Source organism: Loxodonta africana, chromosome 6 (assembly GCF_030014295.1).
Source record: "Loxodonta africana isolate mLoxAfr1 chromosome 6, mLoxAfr1.hap2, whole genome shotgun sequence".
Lineage (NCBI taxonomy): Eukaryota > Metazoa > Chordata > Mammalia > Proboscidea > Elephantidae > Loxodonta > Loxodonta africana.
Window position 1 is genome coordinate 64338590 of NC_087347.1, and position 24435 is coordinate 64363024.

Genomic DNA, 24435 nt, shown 5'->3' on the forward strand with positions numbered 1-24435 from the left:
TTGTTTTCATTATTACTGCCTTTTTTATCAGTATTTCTATAAATCCAGTCTGTAAACATCTTTGAGTGAACATCTGAGAATAACATCAACAAATTACACACTGCAACATTGTATATAGTATATATTATTAAAAATAAGACAAAAAAAGAGAGTCGTAAGTGCAGTTTGTAGTAATCAATACCACTACTTCAAAGCAGCCATCAGCTCTCAGAAGCCTTCTTGCTCTCACCCTTCCCCCTTCCCACCCAAGTTCCAATTGTTGTTTTTCCTAACTCCAATACATTGTAAATCAGGGACTCCTGTATTAGAAAAGAAGAAAGATATAAAATTCATTGACTTATGTTTCCAGCTTAAGAAGCTAGGAGAAGATGAGGAAATTAAACCAAAAGTTGTTGGAAGGATACGATAAAGACAAAAGCAGAAATCATTTAAATAGAATAAAGACAAACTATATTGAAAATTAACAAAGGTAATATTGGTTCTCTGGAAGATTAATAAAACTGATAAATCTCTAGTGGGATCAAAAACAAGAAAGAACACAAATTATAAGTGAAAGAAAGATAGCATTACAGGTCTCATATGCAGGCAGTCCCTAGGTTACAAATGAGATCTGTTCCTAACTGTGCCTTTAAATTACAAAAGTGCTGTAAATATTGTTTATACAAGGGATATTCATGTTTTATTAAATATTTATAATACAAAAAATGCAATCATACAATATCATAAATTTAACTGAAATAAATGTGTTAGCTATAATAATCATTAAACATTTAAACAATTTGGGTGGCTTTCTAAAAATTTGGAAGGAAGGAAGATAATTAGATGGCCTAAATTCCTGAAATAAGTTGTACAAAAAAGGTTAAACTAGCACATCATTCCCTCTCCCCCAAATAATTCCCATATAGAATGAGTGGCTGGTTAAGTTCTACCCTTGGCCTTATAGTGACCCTAAGCCTATGGTCAGCCCCTGGGTGGTACAAACAGTTTAGCACTCAATGACTAGTCAAAAGGTCTGGGAAGACAGGCCTGGTGATCTGCTTCCAAGGGGTCACAGACCTGAAAACCCTGTGCAGCAGTTCTACTCTGCACGCACGGAGTCACCATGAGTCGGAATGGACTTGATGTAATTAACAACAAAAAAGCCTATGGTCAGGGGTTTCTTGCATGTTTGTTATTGTTGCTTCTGTGATTAAAATTTAACTTTCAATGCAAGAGGTTTCTCAATATTCTGTACTTCATTCTCCTATCTTCTTTAAAACTATAGAAACTGTTTTGGCTTTAGACCAAACGCAAAAAAAAAAGCTGTTTAATCACTGGACTTGACACCTTGTTGACAGCTATCAGAGCATTTTACACTATTGGAAAACAACGACTAGGTCTTTGCCATGGCCTTTTAAAGAAGAAATCTTAACCATTCTCCAAAGGAATTGCTAAAACGAGCATAAGCTATCAGACTTGAGCACAGACAGCTGCCCTGTTTCCATGATGGACCACATTCTCCACCTCCCTGCCAGCAGGCTCATCCCTAAGGACACGACTGAGCGGTATTGGTCAATTAACTGAGTTCACTGGTGGTGGTGGGGGTGTAAATGTCCCTGGGTGGCTCAACTGTGAAGAACGGCCTGCTGACCTGCTTCCTATAAGATTACACACAAGAAGACTCTGTGGAGCTCAATTCTCTATTCTCTAGCACATAGGATTGCTATCAGCTGGAATTGATTCAAGAGCAATGGGTCTGGTTTGGTTTTTTGGTTGTTTTTGTTAGATGCCATTGAGTCAGCTGGACTCATGATAACCCTGTGTACAATGGAACAAAACACTGCCTGGTCCTGTGCCATCCCCATAGTCAACTGCAGATCAGATTGCTGTGATCCCTAGGGTTTTCATTGCTAATATTTGGAGTAGGTTGCCAGGCCTTTCTTCCTAAGATACGAATTAAACCCATTGCCACCTAGTCGATTCCGAATCATAGCGACCCTGTACGACAGAGTAGAACTGCCCTATAGGGTTTCCGAGGCTGTAAATCTTTACCAAAGCAGACTGCCATACCTTTCTCCTGCTGGTGGGTTTGAACTGCTGACCTTTCAGTTAGCAGCTGAGTGCTTTAACCACTGCACCACCAGAGCTCCTTAGATATGCATTAGAATCATAAATACCTTTAATTTGGACAATATAATAATTTGTATTATTGCTATTTTGAATTATGATTATTATTAGCTAACATTTAGTATTTACTAAATATTCTGCACTGTCCTTAGGCTTCACTGAAATGATCTGAACCTCAGGAAAATCCTATTAGGTAGATACTAAATCTTTAGATGAGAAAGCTGAGATTGGAAAGTTGGGTAACAGATGAGGAGAATTTATGTCAGCAAAGGCTGTGATATGCCTGAAGTGACAGATAGCCCGTTGAATAGCAGTGATTCAACCCTGAGTCTTCTGACCAAATAATAATGGCCCTTGCAATAATGGACGTCCTTCCATCTGTCCCTTAAGCCAAGTATAAGTACTAATTCCAAATGGAATTGATGTTATTCTCCCGGGGAGTGGAGGGTTGTTGCTGAGAGAGGTTGAAGAAATTCTATATTTTCTCTCCCAAGCCATGACATAGTGGAATATTTCTATTTGTATTTACTTTGCCTATTTCTTTGGTGACCATCTCTAGATTTTATAGAACAATTCTGATTTCAAACTCTCTTCCTGTAACTCTCATAATCAGAGGCATGGCTTGGGGAGAATGCACCAGAAAATATTTTTAATAACATTTTTAAAGATCACATACTGACATGATATTATGATGAATATGATAAAAAGATGTTAAAGGAAGCAGAGGGAAAGGAAGCTGTGAGGCTCTTTGACAGGGCCTTTACCTGGGTTACCCAACAAAGCAAAAGCAAAGACCCTCCGTTTTGTTCCCTGACTTCGGAAGCTGACCATGGTGTGGGCTAGGTTGTGGGCTTAGGTAAGGCTGATGTACAGCATGAAGGTACACAACCGGTAGCGAAAGAGAAAACAGAGCCTGAAGGCTTCTTTCAAATGACCAGACAATGGAACAGGAGCAGGGGAAGTATCCTCCCTCCTTCTTTGATGAGTACATCCCTTTGAATGCAAAGGAAAAAAACCCAATGTTTGATAAACCTCGTGATAATAAAACTTTCCCCAGAGCAGCCACTTTTATGAGATGGAAATCTAATTAGTTCTCATGGTGTTAAAGCCAAACACAAATAGAATTCTTTAATGTATGTGCTCAACTAATCTACTTTCGGTAAGATCAGATAATAATAATCATTCACGTTTCAGTTTCCTCTGAGAATACATTGAGATGAAATTATGTGCACAGAATATAAGAATGCTGAAGATATGACTCATAACTTGCTGCTGTAAAGACAATAAAACTTGGTTAATGAGTAGAAAGGTGTTTCAAAAAATGTTTATATGCTTTTAATTTCAAAAAACAGCCCCATCATGAAAAATCTTGGTGCTGAAGAGCTGCTGAACCATTTGGGATAAAAAAAAAAAAAAAGAGAGAAGAGCAGAAAAATCTATGAGCTGGATTGTTAACTGTATGCCAAATAACACACTGAGGTGACTAATTTGATAAGGACTTTAGAAAATTGCAAAGAGGAAAGCATTGTCGTTCTGTCATCAGAGGGTTGTAATACCAAAGCAGAGCCTCAGGATGCTGAACTTGTTCATGGTTGGTTGTTTTTGTCTCCAGTTATGTTCTCAAAAGGAGACTGTGAGAATAAAATTATATGCTTGGATTACAGCTTTTAGTTTTATATAAAAAAAAAAAAAAGCTGTGCCAATTAAGAAATGAAAGACAAGAATTTTTAAGGCTTTGTTTCTAGGCTGCGCGTTGTCTGAACTTCTCCAACTCAGGTCTGTACTAATGAGCATTCCTTTCCCCAGGGAGATAAAGAAGCGGAACTAGGGCTTCCATTTTCCCCTCTCTGTGATCGGAAGTCAACGATGGTGGCCCAGTCACAAATAGGTAACACTGAAGATTGGTGGTTGTGGACAGTGGGTGTGTGCTTTTCAGTTTTCAAATGCATACGCTATGTCATTCAAAGGGGTGACTTCCGTGAAAACCTCACTTCACTTCATGTTTATAATTTTGATCTCTAGACCAATCTTACACGGTGCTAAATGATAAGAATTATTGAAACATATACCCGGTGGCGTAGTAGTTAAGTGCTACAGCTGCTAACCAAAGGATCAGCAGTTTGAGTCCACCAGGCGCTCCTCGGAAACTCTGTGGGGGCAGTTCTACTCTGTCCTACAGGGTCGCTATGAGTCAGAAGCGACTCGACAGCAAAGGGTTTTTTTTAATTCTTACAAAATAAATCCAATAAAGTAACCATAGTTAATGTTATTCTTTTTGTGCAAGAGACAGGATTTTTTTTGTCATTTTGTTGCTGATTATTGTTTTCTGTAGTGTATTCCTTCGGAAAGAGGACAATTCAATGAAAATATTAATATATCTGTTCTAAGTTTGCACAGTATGCTTCATGTACTACTTCATATTCTTTTAGAAAAAATATTTTATGATCTGAACAGACATGCCAACAAAAGAAAATTTATAAAATGATATTGCTCCCAACCGTTATTAATTCCTGTCACCCATGCTTGTGTTTGGAACTTTAAGCCCAGTCTGTTAGTAAAACATATTTTTGCTATACTGCATAGTTCAAATATTTGTAATAGTTGTACCCTAAGCCAGCATGTTCATTACTGAATTATATGATCCATAAACATAAAGAATCATCACACTATCTGTGTAGCTGTGATCCAGCACCACTGCTACAAGGCAGCCAGCTATCGGCTCTCAGAAGCCTTCTTGCTCTGACCTTTCCCCCTGCTCACCCAAGTTCAACAGCTGAGAACCTATCACAGGTGCCTTTCATTGTTAAGCAGGTGTGAAGATGTCAGGCTAAGGACCTCATCTGGCAGGCTGACAGGGGTCTAAGTTTCTGAGGCTTGTTGCTGTAATATAAATCGCTGCCGTATTAGTAGAGATGCCCAGTTTGACAGTCTGCATGCTCCAGGCATTTAAACCATAGATGGGACTTGAAATAGTACCCTGGGTGGCCAATTAACATTGTTTTGACTTGGAGCCATTGATTAAAATCAAAGCCAGTAAGTTTTTTTTTTTTTTTAATTAAAAATGTATGTTAATATATGCACAGCTCTGGTGGTGCAGTGGTTAAGAGCTACAGCTACTAATCAAAAGATCTGCAGTTCGAATCCACTAGCCGCTCCTTGGAAGCCCTGTGGGGCAGTTCTACTCTGTCCTATAGGGTCGCTATGAGTCGGAATCAACTTGATGGGCTGCGGGCTTTTTTTTTTTTTTTTCCTTGATATATGCTATGATTAATCCAGTTACCAGGGATGTGAATTACTTTTGTCTGAGCGTCTGATAGATGGAAAACTCATCTATTGTGCATTTTCCAGCACACAATCACTTAAAAAGCCTCCCTCCATTTATTTTCTCACATTTAGACATTAGCCCAGTGCTCCCATAGGTTTTTAAGGCCACAAGCACTTGATCGTAAGCACTACACCTGTGCTTGGCCCTGGGGGCGTTAGAGTGCTCGCAGAGCTTAGGGTTAGGTTGTTTTCTCCTACCTCGCCTAAACACTGGCTGGTAAGTGCTTCCTGGAGGCAATTCCCCATTTTCTCTGTGTGTCGTTTTTCTTCCTGGAGGCAATTCCCGATTTTCTCTGTGTGTCGTTTTCTATCTTGGTGTGTACTTTAAACGTAAAAGTCTTCTTATTAAAACCTGATGTCTCAAAGTGGTGGGCTTAATGCTGTCTCCAGGAGATATTACTGTTCTCTTTGCTGCTCTGACAGAAACACACCTACGTGCTGCAAACTAACACTTTATGTCCAGAGAATAATAAACAGCAATTTGGAATATTAACCCACTGGCAGAAGGCTCTGATTAGTCCAGTAAGAGAGAGAAAAAAGGTGGTTGCCTTCCTGCGGTCCAAGAAAAACTTCAATTACTTAGTTTCTTTGGTACTTAGACTGTTTCTTGTTGGTGGATAATAAAATTCAGCAAGCAAGTGAAGACCTAGAAAGGTCTCCTCATTGAGACAGGAAAAACGTGTTCACTCTCATTAGATCTGAATTTGTTGTCAATAATAATATAAGGATGAATGTTAAACGTCAGAGCCAATATACTTGAGTTAAGAGGTTTAAGTTGTATCCCTTTCACTGCTTGAAGATTGTTTCGTAACAGTTAAGCTATCATTTCTAAAGATTGTGCTATTTCATGTACATAGTCAATCCAAGGGGTAAGTTGATACTTGCTTTCCCAGAACCATCAGAGTCTCTTCACTGTTACTGATATTAGAATTCGGGAAATTCTAACACTTGAATTTATCTTTTCTGGCTTTTGTAGGTTTCATTGACTTCATAGTAGAGCCAACATTTTCTCTTCTGACAGACTCAACAGAGAAAATTGTTATTCCTCTTATAGAGGAAGCCTCAAAAGCCGAAAATTCTTCCTTTAGAACAATCAGGTTTGATATTTTTGTCATTATTTTACCTTTGAGATGTTTTAAAACCTTTTACTTATGATTATTTTTATGTTTTCTTAATTCTTGGTAAGAAATTCTTTGAGCATTATTAAATAGTATTGCCATCTAGTGGCCAAATATCATATTGCATCTGCCTCTGAAAAGAATTATCTACTGCAAAAGATGTCCGAGTACTAAGAAGTTTAACAAAGTAGCGTTCAATACTCAGGAGAATAAAATTAATTAAACTTTCATTGGGGAATTATGTATTGTGTCCTGGATATAGTAACATATCAGAAAGTTACTTGTAAAAAAAAGTTCAATCTCAACCCAGTTGTATATCAAGTAAGATGCCTGTGCCAAAGTTAGCCCTTTAGCTTGGAGGACTACAACAGATCTTCATCTTAGGTGAATAAATGAATAAACATGTAACAGTAAAGCCCATTGTACACAGAACCTACTTACAAAGTTTCAAAATAGATTTTTTTCATTGATAAATTTGGAAATGGGTATCATTTAAAATTTGCAGTTGCAAAATAATTATGCCAAATTTTTGCCCCTTTGGTGGTCCAACTTTTCATAATGGCACCACAAGAGGCTCCCTAAATGCCTTAATGAGGAAGTGGAGAGAATGTTCTCCCTGGGAGAGACCAGGTTTTAGTCTGGAGATGAAATGGTGGAGGAAAGGGCAGGCGCCATTACCCCACTGGGGGCTCTGGAACGATGACATACACCAGTGGACTCCGCACTAAGTCAGCTCACCTCGAGATTCCACTGCTCTAAGATCCTACTGCCAACATGACTCAGCCACCCTGTAAGACAGATGCTGCATTTTGGGCACTTCCACGTGGGGAAGGAATGAGGGGGTGAGCAAGCACTGCCATGTGCTCAGAACTGGGCCTGAGCGCCTGCCATCCAAGGCTTTCCCAGCCAGTATTGTCAAGTTTTTCCAGTTCTGCTCCCTTATTCCTTATCTCGGCCTCAGTGGTTTTTTTTTTTTTTTTTTTTAATGTTAGTGCAAGCTCCGTTGGGGGGTTAAAAGTGACAGATGCTTTGAAACAATCAAATGTGAAAAGCAGCATAAGTGACGGGTCCTATTTCCCAGACTACTCCCTTGCAGCAGTGGACCTGAAGAGCTTCAAAAACAACCTGGTGGACATCATTCAGCAGAACAAAGAGAGATGGAAAGAGTTAGCTGCACAAGGTATGGTTGTTTATGAACCCTTACTGCCTGGCCTCTCTGTCCCAACTCCTTCTCATCTTATGCTTTGGGCCCTCCCCTCTGATTCCTTTTTTATAAAACATGCATGCCGTTGGTGATATTTAGAAGTTTGGTTGTCTTTTGATTATCATGAGAAAGTTGGCTTACCTTTTAAAAAGAAATGCTGTTTCATTTATGCCATATTGGCTGCAGATGTGTGTGTCAGTGGGTGGTGGCGAAGTGGGTATGAAAGTTGGGACAATAAAATGGTGACAAACTTTATTTGGTAGTTGCTCCTGGGCTTTCGTAGAGGTGCTTTTGAGCCTGTGTTTTAGCCTTTGCACGTGCCTGTTGTGTTGCACTGAGAATGTGACACTTAAGTGTTAAAAGATTCCGGTGTGTGATTTTTTTTTTTTAATTTCTTTTATCTTACTGTTACTTCTTTGTCTAAGAGTTTCACTCAGAAGTTGGAGAAGTCACTTGTAACGGGTCACTAAAGAAATCAGATAGGAAGCTAGCTATGGTTATTTCTGACATATTTGCTGGTTCCCATTAATCAGTCCATTCGTTTAGGAGGTATGCAGTGAGTATCAGAACATTCATTATCTGCAGTGCAGGAAGTGAGCTTCCCCCAAATTCCAGATCTGGCCCCTGCCTCTTCTCATATTCCTTCCTGAAGTGTACTACAATTCCCGCACCGTGGCCTTCTAGCAGCTTCTTAAAATACCCCTGGGTCTTTGCAATTTTTATTGCTTTAGCCAGGAATTCTCTTTCTTGGGGTTTCAGCAAAGCTGATTCCTTCTTGGCTGGTAGGTCTCAGGTTTTTGTTTTTAATTTGAGCACTTAATAACTCATTTAATTTCATTCTCACATGGACCTTAGACAGTATATACTATTATTTCCCATTTTACAGATAAGGAAATTGAGGGAGAGACACTTATATGATTTGCCCAGACTGAGGGAAATGGCCAGCAAAAAGGCTGGGAGCTGGAGCTTGCCTGACCTGCACGCAAGAAATAACAAGGAGGCCAGTGAGGCTGGGGGAAACTGGGCGAGTGGGGTGAATGTAGGCAATGTGGTAAATGGGTGATGTGGTGCCATATTGTTGATTTTTGCCAACAAGTGATAGGAAGCTAAAATAGGGTTTGAGAATAAAGATGAAATTTTCTGAACTGAGGTGTTAAAAGGATTACTCTGGCTACAGAAAGAAAAATATTTTTATGTTTTGGAGGCAGAAATGGAAACAGGGAGGCCAGAAATAAGGCTATTTTTCATTACCCACGAGGAAGGTGTTAGGAACTCAGACCAGGTGGTAGTGGTGAAAGAGAGAAGTGTATAAATGCTGGATGAATAAAGATGGTGCCTTGAACTGGTATGTGTGAGTGGGGCAGGGGTGAGCAGTGGATATCACAAAAAGAGATTGGATTCTGGATATATGCTGAAAGTAGAGTTGATTTGTTTGTTTACAGATTGAATCTAGGGTATAAAATCAAAAGGGAAGTCAAGAATGACTCCAGAGTTTTTGGTTTTCTTACATACTGATTGTGTATATATAAATTTATTTAATCATCATACAGAACAATTTGTCATTCCCTAGCAAAGAGATGCACATGCCATCCTTCCCAACAATTCCACTTCTCTATTGTATCGATAGCACTGTTTTTTTAATTTTATTTTAATGCTGGAGCCCTGGTGGCGCAGTGGTTAAGAGCTCAGCTGCTAACCAAGACGTCAGCAGTTTGAATTTACCAGCCACTCCTTGGAAACCCTATGGGGCAGTTCTACTCTGTCCTATAGCATCATTATGAGTGGACAGCAACAGGTTTGGGTTTGTTTTTTAGTATTTTAATGCTAGAGAGATTTTTTTTTTAGTTGTGCATCAAGAGACAATGGACAGTAAATCTTGCAAAAGCTGGAACCTGTGTAACATGGAAACCTGTTGGAGAAGGAAAATTCAAATATTGTCCACTATTAGAGAGCAATAGACAACTGGTAAGACTGCATCCTGTCAAAGGTAGAAAACTTGCGAGACCTGGAAAAACAAGGCAGTCCTGTGGAGTTCTGGCTCTCACGGGTTTCACTGTATAAGGCTTTCATAGCAGTAGCACACATACCAGCAAAAACAACTGCAAGCAACAGTAAAATGCATTCATAAACTGGTATATTCATATCATGGAACACCACACAACTATTAAAATGAATGAACTCTAATGAGGAACATCAACAGGAATGAATGACACAATGTGGAGCAAAATATGAAAACTGCTAAAATTTGGGGAGATAACCATTCATAGGAAATTTATAAGCCTCAAAAAAAAAAAAATGAAACAATAGGTTTTGAAATACTCCTGTGGTAAAACTAAACAATGATATTCAGGATGGTTCTGGGGGAAGAATGGGGGATTTATTCAAGTATTAGTATATTTTATTTGTTAGATTGGGTGGTAGACACACAGATATTACTTTTATGATTATGGTTATATGTAACATGTAGTTGTTGTCAGGTGCCATCAGGTTGGTTCCAACTCCTAACGACCCTACGTACAACAGAATGGAACTCCGCCCGGTCCTGTGCCGTCCTCACAGTCGTTGCTGTGTCTGAGCCCGTCATCTGAGGGGCTCACCTTCCGGCTCTGTATCAGACAATGTTCGCTGCTATTCACAAGGTTTCACTGGCCAGTTTTTCAGAAGTAGACCACCAGGACCTCCTTCCTAGTCTGTCTTAGTCTGGAAGCTCCGCTGAAACCTGTCCACCATCTGGTTACCATGCTGGTATTTGAAACCTGGTGGCATAGCTTCTGGTATTATAGAAACACATAAGCTACTGTGGTATGACAAAATAACAGATGACAGGTGGATATATAACATATATGCTTTATATATAAACGTAGAGTCAGTTCATATGAATGGAATATTTCATAATAAAAATGGAAGGAAATATAATCTACAAAAATAAATCTACTATGTCACCAACTTTAAAGTCAGCGTGTATCAGATATTGCCATTGTAATACTTAATTGCTGTATCTCTAATCTTAAAATACACTGAAAATTAAACTGTCTTTATAATAATTACATTGAGATTAACATAAGTAGGGCGTATGATATTTACAGCTTTAGAATGTTAATGAAACATTGAGGCTCTGAACAGAATTGTAGATGTTTGGTCACAATCATATTAGCCTATTAACTGTATTTCACAGATATCTCAAAAGCATCCCACTAATCCTAGAACAGTGAAGGGTTGTGGACTACTAGGCTTCAGCCTATGAAACTCCTGTGTCATCAATTACACAAGACATTTTCCTGGAGAGTAAACACATTCAATGAGCCTTCTTTTAAGGAGCTGGGAACATCTGTGTAAGAATGTTGTGTGTAAACACATTTCTTTTTGACATGGGACCTTTCAAAAAAAATTTAAAAATACTTCTCTCCATCCCAAACTGTTTACTTTTTTGGTTTAAATGTTATCCATTTAGAGTTAGGGCAATGCCCTTATTATTTTCTCAGAGTTCCTCAGCATCTTAAGTCTTCGCCCAGTCTCCACTCTTTTCTTCACTATTTCAGAGCAGACATGAGATTTTAAGTGTATGTGTGGCTATCCTTCTAGCGAGGCAGGCAAAGGGGAATAAAGTGAAGAGTCATCCTCCTCTTCTATTTTCTATTTATAAAATCTCAGGCAATTCACATAACCTTTCTTAGCCTCAACAAATGTGATTATTAGGATAATAATCCCTGCCCTAATGGGGATTTGCTGATCAAGACAGCAGACATTCTCATGTATCTTTGACCAGTTACCATTTATGTTCCAGAGTCTTAAAGGCTAATATCTTAGAGCCAGTATGGAGGTTTGAGAGCAAGTTACTTAAGAAAGTGATAGAGAAAGAGAACACACATCACCTATACTAGAGGTCAGTAGGGTGATGCTCTCTATTAAGAACAATAACAACAAAAGAAATCATGCATAAGAAAGAAATGTGTAATTTCTACAGTGCCATGTACATTTATGTGATTTTTATTAGTGGCCTGCTATTCTGTCCCAAGAGTGCCATTTGCATCTATAGCTGAGCTAGAGGAATGGATTAGGTTCATATCTGGAACTGTGAAAGAAGCATTTTTGTTTAGCCCCTGAATGGCAGGTACAAATGTCAGTTCTCCTTCAAGGCAAAACTATTACTTTTGGAAACTACCTGAGAGTTTGGCTTATCCTTGGACATGAGGATTCCAAATTGAACTAGTTCTACCAAACCCACCATGATGGGACTAGAAACTGTGAATCAAGCCCAGGCTTACTTTCTTTCCCATCTTCTTAAGGAAAACATGTAGAAGAGAAAAACTAGTGATGTTCTAGAAGTCCCACATTCTGCACGTCAGTCTGAAATGGATTTCAAAATGTTTCTTATCGTGCTGGGTAATTTTCTAATTTATTTGATATTGAATCAAGCCCCCAAATATTAGGCTCAGAAAAGACTGGAAAGAAAAAGAGGCAGGGTGGGAATGAAGACACAACTGGATTTGCATTGTGCACGAGTCCAGCTGTTTAGAATCAGAGGAAACCTAGAGTGATTTTAGAGCAAGCTTGCTATTTTAGAATATGGTATTCATGGATAGGGAGATTGCTATTTTAGAATAAGATTGTGATGGTTAAGGTTGTGTGTCAACTTGGCTAGGCCATGGTTCTCAGTGGTTTGGCAGTTACCATGTAGTTGGCAGCTACATGACGATGTAATTACCTCCAAAATGAGATCTGATATAATGTAATCATCTCCATGATGAAATGTGTTATAAGCAGTAAGTCACTTGAAAGCAAGTTTCCTTGGGGGTGTGGCCTACATTCAGTATAGATGGATTTTCTGGCAAAGCTTGTGGGCTTTTGCTTGCTCTGGATCCTTCAGCTGGCTCCTGTTCTTCTCCTCCAGTTCTTGGGACTTGAGCTAGTAGTTTAGCTGCCAGTCTTGGGATTCATTGACCTCCGCAGCCTGTGAGCCAGAGGCTAGCTCTCTGACTTGCTGATGTTGGGTTCCTCAGCCCCTGCAGCTATGTGAGTCAGGAGAAGGCTCTAGCCTGACCCACAGACTTGAGACTTTCCAGCCCCTACAACCATGTGAGCCATTTCCTTGATATAAGTCTTTCTACATATATGTTTATACACTTCACTGGTTTTGCTTCTCTAGCGAACCCAGCCTAAGACATATGGTACCGAAAGTGGTTCTAGAGAAACAAAATTATAAGGGTGAGTTTTCTAAATTGGTTCTCAAGTCTGGTTAGTCTTAAAGATGTTAGTGACTCTACTTCCAGTAGTAAAGAGGGCACTGTTAATCTGTAGTGTGAAGTGACCATAAAATATGCACAACATCACCACCAATACATCAGGCATTGGTGAGAGGCAAGGCTCTGGGGTGATTGTGCGTTTCATACTTTGTACAGTTTTGTAATAATGAGAAGTATGAGGAAGCTCGTTGGTTGGTCCTACTTTAACTGGGCAAAGTAGTGAAAGAAAGAGGTGAGCTCAGGGCTTCTGAGTCACAGCTCAAACACTGCATCACCAACCTCAAAGTTTCCACTTGTGTCTTGAAAGAAAACCTTATTTCTTGTAGTAACAAAGATGGTATTGCCAAAAACCAAATCTCGAGTCTTATTGTAAGAGTGGCTGAATTACAACACCAACTCAACTACCAACCTCAAGCGGTGTCTGAGGTTAAAGTAAGGGCATTGCTTGGGAAGAAATGGGATCCTGAAACTTCAGATGGGGACATACGGACAGATAATCAGGAAGCTGGGGACACTGAGCTCCTAAATTCCATTTAGTCACTCCTGCCAAAAGAACCAGCCCCCTCACTCCCATCTGAAGAGATTACTCCATCTTTGTCTGCTAAGCCCCCTCTCCAGTAAAACTATAGCCCCTCCACCCCCATCTGATGAGGTTAGCCCAGTTGTATCTGAAAAGCCTTTGAGTCATCCTCTGGGTAGGCGTCTGAGTCATTGCCTGGGACATCACCTGAGGCAGATTCCTTACAAGATGTTGCTGAATGTTCTCAGAACACATTCCCACTACCCATTTTAGCTTCTAGAACTATACCTAGACTTAAGTCCCAAAAAGTGAAGTGTGACCCAGAAGGAGGTACACTACACTCCAAAAGAACTGCTTGAATTTTCTAATACATACAGTCAGAAACCTGGGGAATACGTGTGGGAATGGCAATTAAGAGTGTGGGATAATGGTGCAAGGAACATAAAGATGGACCAGTCTGAGTTTGTAGATATGGGCCCTCTCAGCTCAAGAGGTTAGGAAAGGATCTAATAGTTTATTTGGTTGGTTCACCGAAGCGTGGATTACACGGTGGCCCGCACTAAATCAAGTTGAAGTGCCAAACCTGCCTAGCTATGCTGTAGAAGAAGGTATCCAAAGACTTAGGGAAGTTGGCATGTTAGAGTGGATTTAGCAGGTTAGACCCACAGATCCACACACGGAGTGCCCAGAGGACACACCTATTACTGCAATGGTGAGGAACAAATTGGTGAAAGGAGCCCCACAGTCCTTGAAGACTGCTGTGATTGCTATTTTATGTAAGTCAGATTTGACAGTGGGAGCTGCCCTAACTGAATTAAGACACCTAACAACAATGGGGCTGATTGGACCCCGTGGTAGTAGGGGCCAAGTGATGGCACTCAATTGACAAAGACAAGGTGGGCGTGGTTACCATGATGAACAGCGGAGTCAAAGCATTAATCATAATAATCTGACTCATACGGAGTTATGGCATTGACTACTTAGTCATGGTGTCCCTAGGAGTGAAATAGATCAGGAATCTACTAAATATTTATTTCTGCAAGTGGAATAATTCTAGGTTAAGTGAATGGCAGTCTAACTCGTATTGCCAGAATAGAGAGTCATGGCCCCTCAATCAAATCCCAGGCTTGAGCCAGTTTAAAAACCCACAACCCCTTGAGTAAAGTGGAGGCTGGGTCCTCTTGAGGAAGGATGCAATTACACTGTCAAAAATTTATACTGTTAATTTTTCTCCCAGCTTTCCCCAAAGGGATCACAGCCTTTTACGAGAGTGACTGTTCATTGGGGAAAAGGAAATAATCAGACTTTTCAGGGATTACTGGATACTGGTTCTGAATTGACGCTAATCCCAGGAGACCCAAAACATCACTGTGGCCCACCAGTCAGAGTGTGGGGTGTACGGAGATCAGGTTATTAATGGAGTCTTAGCTTAGGTTCAGTTCACGGTAGGTCCAGTGGGTCTCCAAACTCACCCTGTAGTGATTTCCCCAGTTTCAGAATGCTTAACTGGAATAGATATACTCTGTAGCTGGAAGAACCCCCACATTAGATCTCTGACAAGTAGAGTCAGGGCTATTATGGTAGGAAAAAATCAAGTAGAAGCCATTTGAACTGCCTCTACCTAGGAAAATAGTAAACCAAAAGCAATACCACATTCCTGGAGGGATTGCAGAGATTACTGCCACCGTCAAGGGCTTGATGGATGCAAGGGTGGTGATTCCCACCACATTCCCTTCAACTTGCCTATTTGACCTCGGCAAAAAACAGATCTTGGAGAATGATAGTGGATTACTGAAAACTTAACCAGGTGGTGACTCTAACTACAGCTACTGTTCCAGATGTGGTTTCATTGCTTGAGTAAATTGATACATCTCCTGGTACCTGGCATACAGCTATTGATCTGGCTAACACCTTTTTCTCCATACCTGTTTTGAAGAACTGCCAGAAACAGTCTGTCTTCAGCTAGCAAGGCCAGCAATACACCTTCACTGTCTTACCTCAGAGGTATAGCAACTATCCAGCTGTATGTCATAATTTAGTCTGCAGAGACTTGGATTGCTTTTCCCTTCCACAAGATGTCACATTGTTCCACTACATTGATGACATTCTGCTGATTGGACCTCTTAAGGAAGAAGTGTCAATGACTCTGGGCTTGTTGGTAGAACATTTATATGCTAAAAAAAAAAAAAAAAATTATATGCTAGAGGATGGGAAATTAATCTGACAAAAATTCAGGTGCCTTCCACCTCAGTGAAATTTCTAGGGGTACAGTGGTATGGGGTATGCCGAGATATTCCTTGTAAAGTGAAGGATAAGTTATTGCATCTGTCCCCTCCCACAACTAAAAATGAGGCACAATGCCTGGTGGGCCTCTTTGGATTTTGGAGGCAACCTATCCTTTATTTGGATGTGCTACTCTGGCCTATTTATCAAGTGACTTGAAAAGCTGCTAGTTTTGAGTGGAACCAGAAAAAGACAAAGCTCTGCAACAGGTTCAAATTGCTGTGCAAGCTGCTGTGCCACTTAGGCCATATAACCTGGCTGATCAAATGTTGCTCAAAGTGTCAGTGACAGAGAGGCTGTTTGGAATCTTTGGCAGGCTGCTTTGTGAATCACAGTGCAGGCCCTTAGGATTTGGGAGCAAAGCACTGCCATCCTCTGCAGATAACTACTCTCCTTTTGAGAAACAGCTTTTGGCTTGTTACTGGGCCTTAGTAGAGACTGAATGCTTAACCATGGGCCACCAAGTCACCATGCTGATAAAGTTTAACAACCAGCTCAAAAAAATTCACATATGTGCTTTTAGATTATATTTTACTGATGATATAAAGAATGTATAGCACATAATTTATAAATAGTAAAATATACTATCATTTTTTATTACTGTACTTTAGAAGAAGGTTTACAAAACAAGCTAGCTTCTCATTAAACAATTAGTGCATATTGTTTTGTGACATTGGTTACCAACCCCAGGACACGTAAACACGTCTCGACCTTGGGTTCCCTATTACCAGTTTTCCTGTCCCCTCCTGCCTTCTAGTTCTTGTCCCTGGGCTGGTGTGGCCTGTATAATCTTTGGCTGAAAGGTGAACCTCAGGAGTGACTTTATTACTGAGCTAAAAGGGTGCCCAGGGGTCATACTCTCAGGGTTTCTCCATTCTCTGTCAGGCCAGTAAGTCTTTTTTTTGGGTGAGTTAGAAGTTTTTTCTATATTTTTCTCCAGCTCTTCTGGGACCATCTATTGTGATCCCTGTCAGAGCAGTCAGTGGTGGTAGCCAGGCACCATCTGGTTGTACTGGACTCAGTCTGGTGAAGGCTGTGGTTGTTGTGGTCCATTAGTCCTTTGGACTAATCTTTCCCTTGTGTGTCTGGTTCTCTTCATTCTCCCTTGCTCCCAGTGGGGTAAGACCAGTGGAGTATCTTAGATGGCCACTTACAAGCTTTTAAGACCCCAGGCGCTACTCACCAAAGTAGAATGTGGAACATTTTCTTTTACAATAATCTTTACTGTAAATTCTATACAGCTAATTGATTTACACAGAATGCTTTCATTGATTTTTGCCAATTCTTATGTCCATAGTCAACTCTGGTTGCAACTGACAAATGAGTATTGTTCAGACATGAATATTGGTTGTTAAGGAGTAAGATGAAAACAAACAAACAAACAAAAAAAATCAAAGGCATGTAAAAACTTCACTAGTTCATCAATGATGCAAATGACTTCTTGGTCATTTGAGTGGATAATAGTTTTTGAATACTGGAAGAAATTTCTTCAAATTTGTGTGCCATTCACAGTGTAACAGCTATAGATACAACATACTTTTAAATTTAACCTCTATTTTTAACATTGTCTTCATCAGTTGCTTAAATCTAGACAATAATAAAGTAATAAAGCCGACTCATGATATATTTTTCTTTTTAAAAAATTTTTATTTTGTTGTTGAGAATATACACAACAAAACGTACACCAATTCAACAGTTTATACATGTTCAATTCAGTGACATTGATTATATGTTTCAAGTTGTGCAATCATTCTCACTTTCCTTTTCTGTTCCTCCCCAATTAACATAAACTCTTTGCCCCCCTAAGGTTACTATCTGATCTTTTGAGTTATTGTCAATTTGATCCTACATAGATACTTCCTAAAGGAGCATAATGCTCAAGGCAGACATTTTTTACTAGCTAAACTATTGTTTGGCTTTAAGAAGACTTCAGGGAATATTTTTGGTTCAAGGTTTACATATTAGAGCAATAGTTTCAGGGATGCATCCAGCTTCCATGGCTCCAGAAAGTCTGGAGTTCATGAGAATTTTAAATTCTCTTCTTCATTTTCCCCCTTTTGATTAGGATTCTTCTATCATGTGTAATGATTTCCATGGTGTAAATGTTCCACCATGGCCATTTGCAAGCTGCCAATACAATGTCTCTGAACAAAGGGTTGGGAAAAGATACACACATTATATAATATTTCATCACACAGTTACAGCGGACATAATAAACCTTAAGAACATAAGTAGTAATGAAATGTATCAAAATAATTAGAAAATAGATGAGTTTTAAATATTATCTTTGTTTTATTTAATTGTAAGTTCATATAATTTTATTTTTTAATAACAGCTAAGTTTAAATTCACAATCATCTTTCAAAGTTCCAGAGATGTAACTCTCAGCTCTCAGGAGTTGGTATGAGCTGAACGAAGCATTCTGCTGCCCACAAGGCCCTGTATGACCCACATCTACCCTCCAACCTTTATCTCATTGCTTCTCAGCTCTCATTTCTCTTTCCCTCTTTTGCTTGCTCCACTCCGGCCACACTAACCTACATGTTTTTTTGTTTGTTTGTTTTCTCTTTGTCAACACATTGGGTATATTCCTGCCTTTAGAGCTTTGTACCAGCCTCTCTCTGTCAGAAACGCTCTTCCCCCATGATTTCCTTCTTCTCTGCTTTCAGATCTAGCTTTGTTTGTCATCTTATGGTTGAGAACTCCCTTGGCAGCCCAAATTAACATCAAATTGCACCTACCCTCTTCTTTTGCCCTCCTGATCTCCCCTAACCCACTTTATTTTCCCATATATAGTCTATAAATATTGACTTTTAATAGGCTTTGATGCTTAATTTTATTGTATGTCTCCCCACCCCCAACCTAAAATAAGATTCATCAAATTGTTTTGATCATTGATGTAGCCAAGCTCCTAGAAGAGTTACTGGCACAAAGTAGAAATTCAAACAATTTTATGTAGGAAGAAAAGAGAGAAAAGGACGAAGGAAAAAAGAAAGAAGAGAGAGGGAGAGAGGAAGGAGGAAGAAAACCTGTCCTATCATTTCGACCAAGAAATATATTGCCTTCTTCTGGAAGTTCTCTTTATACTCTTCTCTAATGAATTCCTTCCCACTCCCTCCCAAGAGCTAACCACTATTCTGAATTTTGTGAATAATTGTTCCTTTGAGGGTTTTTTATTTTTTTTAGTTATTCTCTTTGTGTAACCTTGAACAATACATGGTTTATTTTTACCTATTTCGAAAGCTTGATATAAATGGAATCATTCTGTATATATTCTTCAATGAATTGCTTTTCACAGAACAATTTTCTTTTCTTTTGAAATTTATCCGTAATGATGCGAATAGCTGTTGTTCAGTTTCAGCAAGGATTTTATGGATCTTGACAGAAAAGAAGTATCTAAATACTGTGCAGATTTTTTAAAAATTAAGTATTTAAGTCTTTAAATAAAATATTTGTATTGGGTAATAATATCTTAGTCCACAAACCAGGTGCACAAATAATGTAATTTTCTGTAATTCAACAATTTCTGTCAGAAGTCCTCGTTTTGTCTGTTTGAAGAAAACACAAGCTGATCATTCAAATGTTTTAACTGAATCTGAGTAAGCCATTCAGTTTCGTGTTTTGACCTTCTTCTTCTTTAGATGGCATCAAAGTCTTAGCAGGCTAACATGGCATTATGGATTTGGGATAAGCATCTTGTCCTTGCTTGACCTCCGCCCTCTTTGGCATCCTGATACACATCCTTCCTCTGCTTCTGGCTGTTATTGCCTCTGTCTCTGACACCTGGCCCCTTGTTTCTGTGGTGATAGGCCACCAAACCTCTGCTCTCCCCAGCTTGCTTGCTTTCTCTCTTCTTTTCTCACCACGCTTCTCCCAGTGGTTGAGGAAAGGCTCCTCTTTTACACCACACAGAGCCACTGGCATTGACTGAAAACTGTGGATCTCTCTCTGGCTCTCTCTTGCCCTGACATTGCATATAACCACTTCTACTCTATTCCTTAAGGAGCCCTGGTAGTACAATGGTTAAGTGCTTCACTGCTAACTGAAATTTCGGCAGTTCAAACCCACCAACCACTCTGTGTGAGCAAGATATTGTAGTCTGCTTCCATAAAGATTACATCCTTGGAAACCCTATGGGGCAGTTCTACATTGTCCTGTAAGGTTGCTGTGAGTTGGAATCGCCTCGACGGCAGTGGATTTACTCTATTCCTTGCATACTGGGACCATTCATTTGGCTGTCACCGCCTAAAATTCCAGATTGAGGATATGACAAGGGTTTCAACTCCTGGATCCTTGAATTTACCTCAGGATTCTTTCATACGTCTTTCCTCTCGGAAGTAACCCAAAATATGGGGTGAAGGAAGAACAGAGTCCCAGAGAACTATAACCATCCAACTCTTTTGTATCCTCAAACTCTTCTTCCTTATCCATTTTTCTTTTGGTTTCATTAAAAAAAAAAAGTGTCACCTTTGAGTCAATTCTAACTCACAGCGACCCCATGTGTGTCAGAGTAGAACTGTGCTCCATAGGGTTTTCAATGGCTGAATTTTTGGGAGTAGATTTCCAGGCCTTTCTTCTGAGTCTTGTTCAGCTGCTAACTGAAAGGTTAGAGGTTATAGTCCATCCAGAGGCACCTCAGAAGAAAGGCCTGGTGATCTACTTCTGAAAAATCTGCCATTGAAAACCCTATGGAGCACAGTTCTATTCTGACACACATGGTGTTTCCATGAGTCAGAATTGACAGCAGCTGGTTTTTGGTTCCATAGGATGTGAAAAAGTTGCCACTGGAACGATAAGGAATTGAACTTGTCCCTCCTCCGATCCGAATACTTCCTTTTTTCTCCTCCTTGCTTCTCTCAGGGAAAACCTGGATCCATGTCCATGGGATAAAACACTTTTAAATACCTTCTGGAAGTATGGGGGGAAAGGTAGGGTTTAACTAAGTATTTTCCCCAAAATCTTTGTTCCGTACATGGACGGTGGCTTGTGGATTTGAAGACTAATAATTTTACCTTGGTAAAAACTCCTATGTCTACTTGCCTAAATGGGCACAGGCTTACGGTAATCAAACAAGTGGGAACAAAACCAAATTAGTGAATATTTCACAGTATTATCTCATCAATAAGGCAGACAGCCTTTGTGATTGTTTCAGGAGAGAATTTAAAATTAAAGCATGATTGTTAAATGGACTCTTTATTTAAAACAATATCGTTCAATTAATATGTGCCAAGTATTTTCCACCACTTTGCAAGGAAAAAACAAAGATGAATGATCTAAAACTATTTAACTAGATCATGTTATACAAACTAAATAAAAATTTAAAATTCTTTGAGGTTTATCAAAAAAACCAAAAAACACCCAAAACCATTACTTTCAAGTCAATTCTGACTTATTGTGACCCTATAGGACAGAGAAGAACTACCCCATAGAGTTTCCAAGGAGCAACTGGTGTGTTTGAACTGCCAACCTTTTGGTTAGCTGCCATAGCTCTTAACCACTGTACCACCAGTGCTCCTCAGGTTTATCAGTGTAGTTATAGTATTAAAAATAGTGTGTCTGTTAAAGAGAGAAACTAGATGGGGAGAGGGACTTGTTTTGCGTGTGCGTGCTTTAAGTGAAAGTTTGCAATTCGAGTCAGTTTCTCATACAAAAACTTATACACACATTGTTATGTGACCCTAGTTGCTCTCCCTACAATGTGATGGCACACTCCTCCTCTCTAGCCTGTATTTCCCATGTCCATTCAACTAGCTCCTGTCCCCCTTTGCCTTCCCACCTTGCCTCTAGACAGGAGCTGCCCACATAGTCTCATGTGGCTACTTGAGCTAAGAAGCACATCCCTCACCAGTATCATTTTATGTCTTATAGTCCAGCCTAATCTTTGAAGAATTGGCTTCAAGAATGGTTTTAATTTTGGGCTAACAGAGAGTCTGAGGGCCATGACCCCTGGGGTCCCTCCAGTTTCAGTCAGACCGTTAAGTCTGGTCCTTTTGAGAGAATTTGAGGCCTGCATCCCACTTTTCTCCTGCTCCATCAGGGATTCTCTGTTATGTTTCCTGTTGGGGCAGTCATTGGTGGTAGACAGGCACCATCTAGTTCTTCTGGTCTCAGGCTGATGGAGCCTCTGGTTTATGTAGCCTTTTCTTTTTCATGGGCTGATATTTGCCTTGTGTCTTTGGTCTTTTTCATTCTCCTTTGCTCCAGGTGGGTTGAGACCAATTGATGCATCTTAGATGGCCACTTGCTAGCTTTTAATACCCCAGATGCCACTTACAAAAGTGGGACTTAGAACCGTTTCTGAATATACTTGTTACACCAGTTGACCTAAATGTCCCCTGAAAGCATGGTCCCCAGGCCCTCCCCCTCTCCCTTGCTACTTTGTCCCCTGAAGTGTTTGGTTGTATTCAGGAAGCTTCTTAGCTTTTGGATCAGTCCAGTTGTCCTGACTTCCCCTGAGAGAGGGACATTTTTGATTATGGAAAAGCCTGAATTAAAAAAATGAGATAAACTTCTCTGTCATGTGCCAAGGTTTAGGGCAATCTTGATGCCTGTTAAGTCATGATTTCAGTTTAATTTCCAAAGAAATATTCATAGGATCATACAAGTCAGTCTTAAAAATTGAACACTGCATAACAGTGAAAATGATCAACTTCCTGTCCTTTCTACTCATTTAACTTACGAAACTTTGGAAACAACTGTAGCCTTACTGTCTCCCAGTGACTTCCAGTTTCTCTGACCTCTTTTGAAAAGTTATACAATTAGAATTGGCCTGATTCTTCTCCTTTTGGTTCATAACAACCCTGTAACAACAGAGTTGAACTGCCCCATAGGGTTTCCAAGGAGGGGCTGGTGGATTCAAACTGCTGACCTTTTGGTTAGCAGCTGAGCCACCAGGACCCCTTTTGGTTCCACAGGGTATGAAAAAGTTGCCACTGAAACAATAAGGAGTAATCCAATCTGAATTCTACCTCTATCTGCCTTTTTTATTCTTTGCAGAAAACCTGGCTCCACGGCCAAGGAGTCATCAGAAAACAAGGCTGAGTAGCTTTGGGCTCTGTCCCCAAGCTCTGACCCTTAGAGCACTTAAAGAGGCTTTATCAGTGAATATTTTCAAATCACTTTTAGGGCGGATAGATAACATGCTGCTGGGGAGAATAAATATGATTGTTAGCCTAAGCATCACACCCAAACCAGTTGCCTAGCAGTGATTTCACTCCCAGAGACCTACCTGACTCTGTGATATTTTGATATTTCTCTGTACTTTTATTTCAGAGATGTTAGTGATGGGCACGTTTTTGTTTTTTCCTTGTTTGCCAGCAATACCTATTAGTCCCAGAGAGTGCTTCTCACTCTTCTACATCTTTTGCTTAGAGAAAACACAAATAGAATTTTTTAAAAGAACAGAAACATGTGTAGATCACTTTGGATTGAATTACTTTATAAAAAAGTTCTGTTTTTAAAATGTTTATAAATTATTTCAGTTATCCCTTTCCATTACCTTTTTTAATCAATCAAAATCTTCATGTAAAACATAGTGCATTTTCCGTTATGACTTATGATCTCCCAGGACTATGTTTGAGAAAATATACATGTTAGATCTCAAAAGAGATGAATATATAAATGGAGGGAAGCAAAGTCTTTCAGAGTGAAAAACTAGATGTTTTCCTTTGTTTTTCTTTCTTTCTTTCCTCCCCTCCTTTGTGTCTCTTGCTGTCTCTGTCAAATTCTAGCTCAAAAATATAATTAACAGTTCAAATGACATCTTGCCAATAATTTTAAAATTATAAATTATAAGTAAATTATACATTTATTTGGTTGTTCCTACTTCCAATGTAAACTTCTTAGCTAACATTATACATTATATTATCAGTATAAAAAAAGTCAGTATAGTAGAGCAGAAATATGCATTTGATCTTTGGTGAACACCACCTAGTAGAACATTTGAAAGATCAGAATTATAAAGTTCTACTAGGTGGTGTCACCAAAGTCACCTAACCCTGAGAAAGTAAAAATTTTTTTATTTTTTTATTAGAAGGGCTTAAATAAGTTTGAACAGTGGGTGTGTGTTTGTGTGTTATTCATTCATTCACTCACTCATTTATTGCAAAGATATAAGGCAGTAGTTTTCAAACCAGGTCAGCACATTAGCTTTATTCTTCCTTCTTTATTTTTTAATGCTTAAAAACCCCTTTAAATAGTGAAATGCATCATTTGTACCAAAGTGTGCATAAAATCTGCAGGTACAGTTTAAAAAATGACTAGAATAAATACTCATGAACCTACCATTGGTGAACAAATGGGATATTTTTCATGCCAGAGAAGCTCCCTGGTGGTGCAGTGGTTACAGCACTGCACTACTGACCAAAAGGTCAGTGGATTCAAACCCACCAACCACTCTTCCAGAGAAAGATGTGGCAGTATGCTTACGTCAAGATTGAATCCTTGGAAACTTTATGGGGCATTTCTACTCTGTCCTGTAGGGTCACTATGAGTCAGAATTGACACAATAGCAGTGAATTTTAACTTGATAGGTAGCTCCTCTTCAGAGATAACTATCCTGATTTTCATGTAATTCTCCTGTTCTTTTGTCCTTTAGCCCTTTCTCCTATGGATATTTTGAAAAATGAATAAAACAGCA

General features: G+C 39.4%; 1 protein-coding gene across 2 annotated transcripts in view; it reads left to right on the forward strand.

The window, feature by feature from the left end:
• Window positions 1–24435, forward strand: part of PDE1A (phosphodiesterase 1A) — a 382834-nt gene that overhangs the window by 338046 nt on the left and 20353 nt on the right. For both annotated transcript variants that reach the window (XM_010602781.2, XM_064286924.1), the window contains exons 11-13: window positions 3913–3994; window positions 6407–6527; window positions 7541–7728. In XM_010602781.2, the coding sequence (XP_010601083.1) occupies window positions 3913–3994; window positions 6407–6527; window positions 7541–7728 (391 nt within the window). The remainder of the gene's footprint in view (window positions 1–3912; window positions 3995–6406; window positions 6528–7540; window positions 7729–24435) is intronic.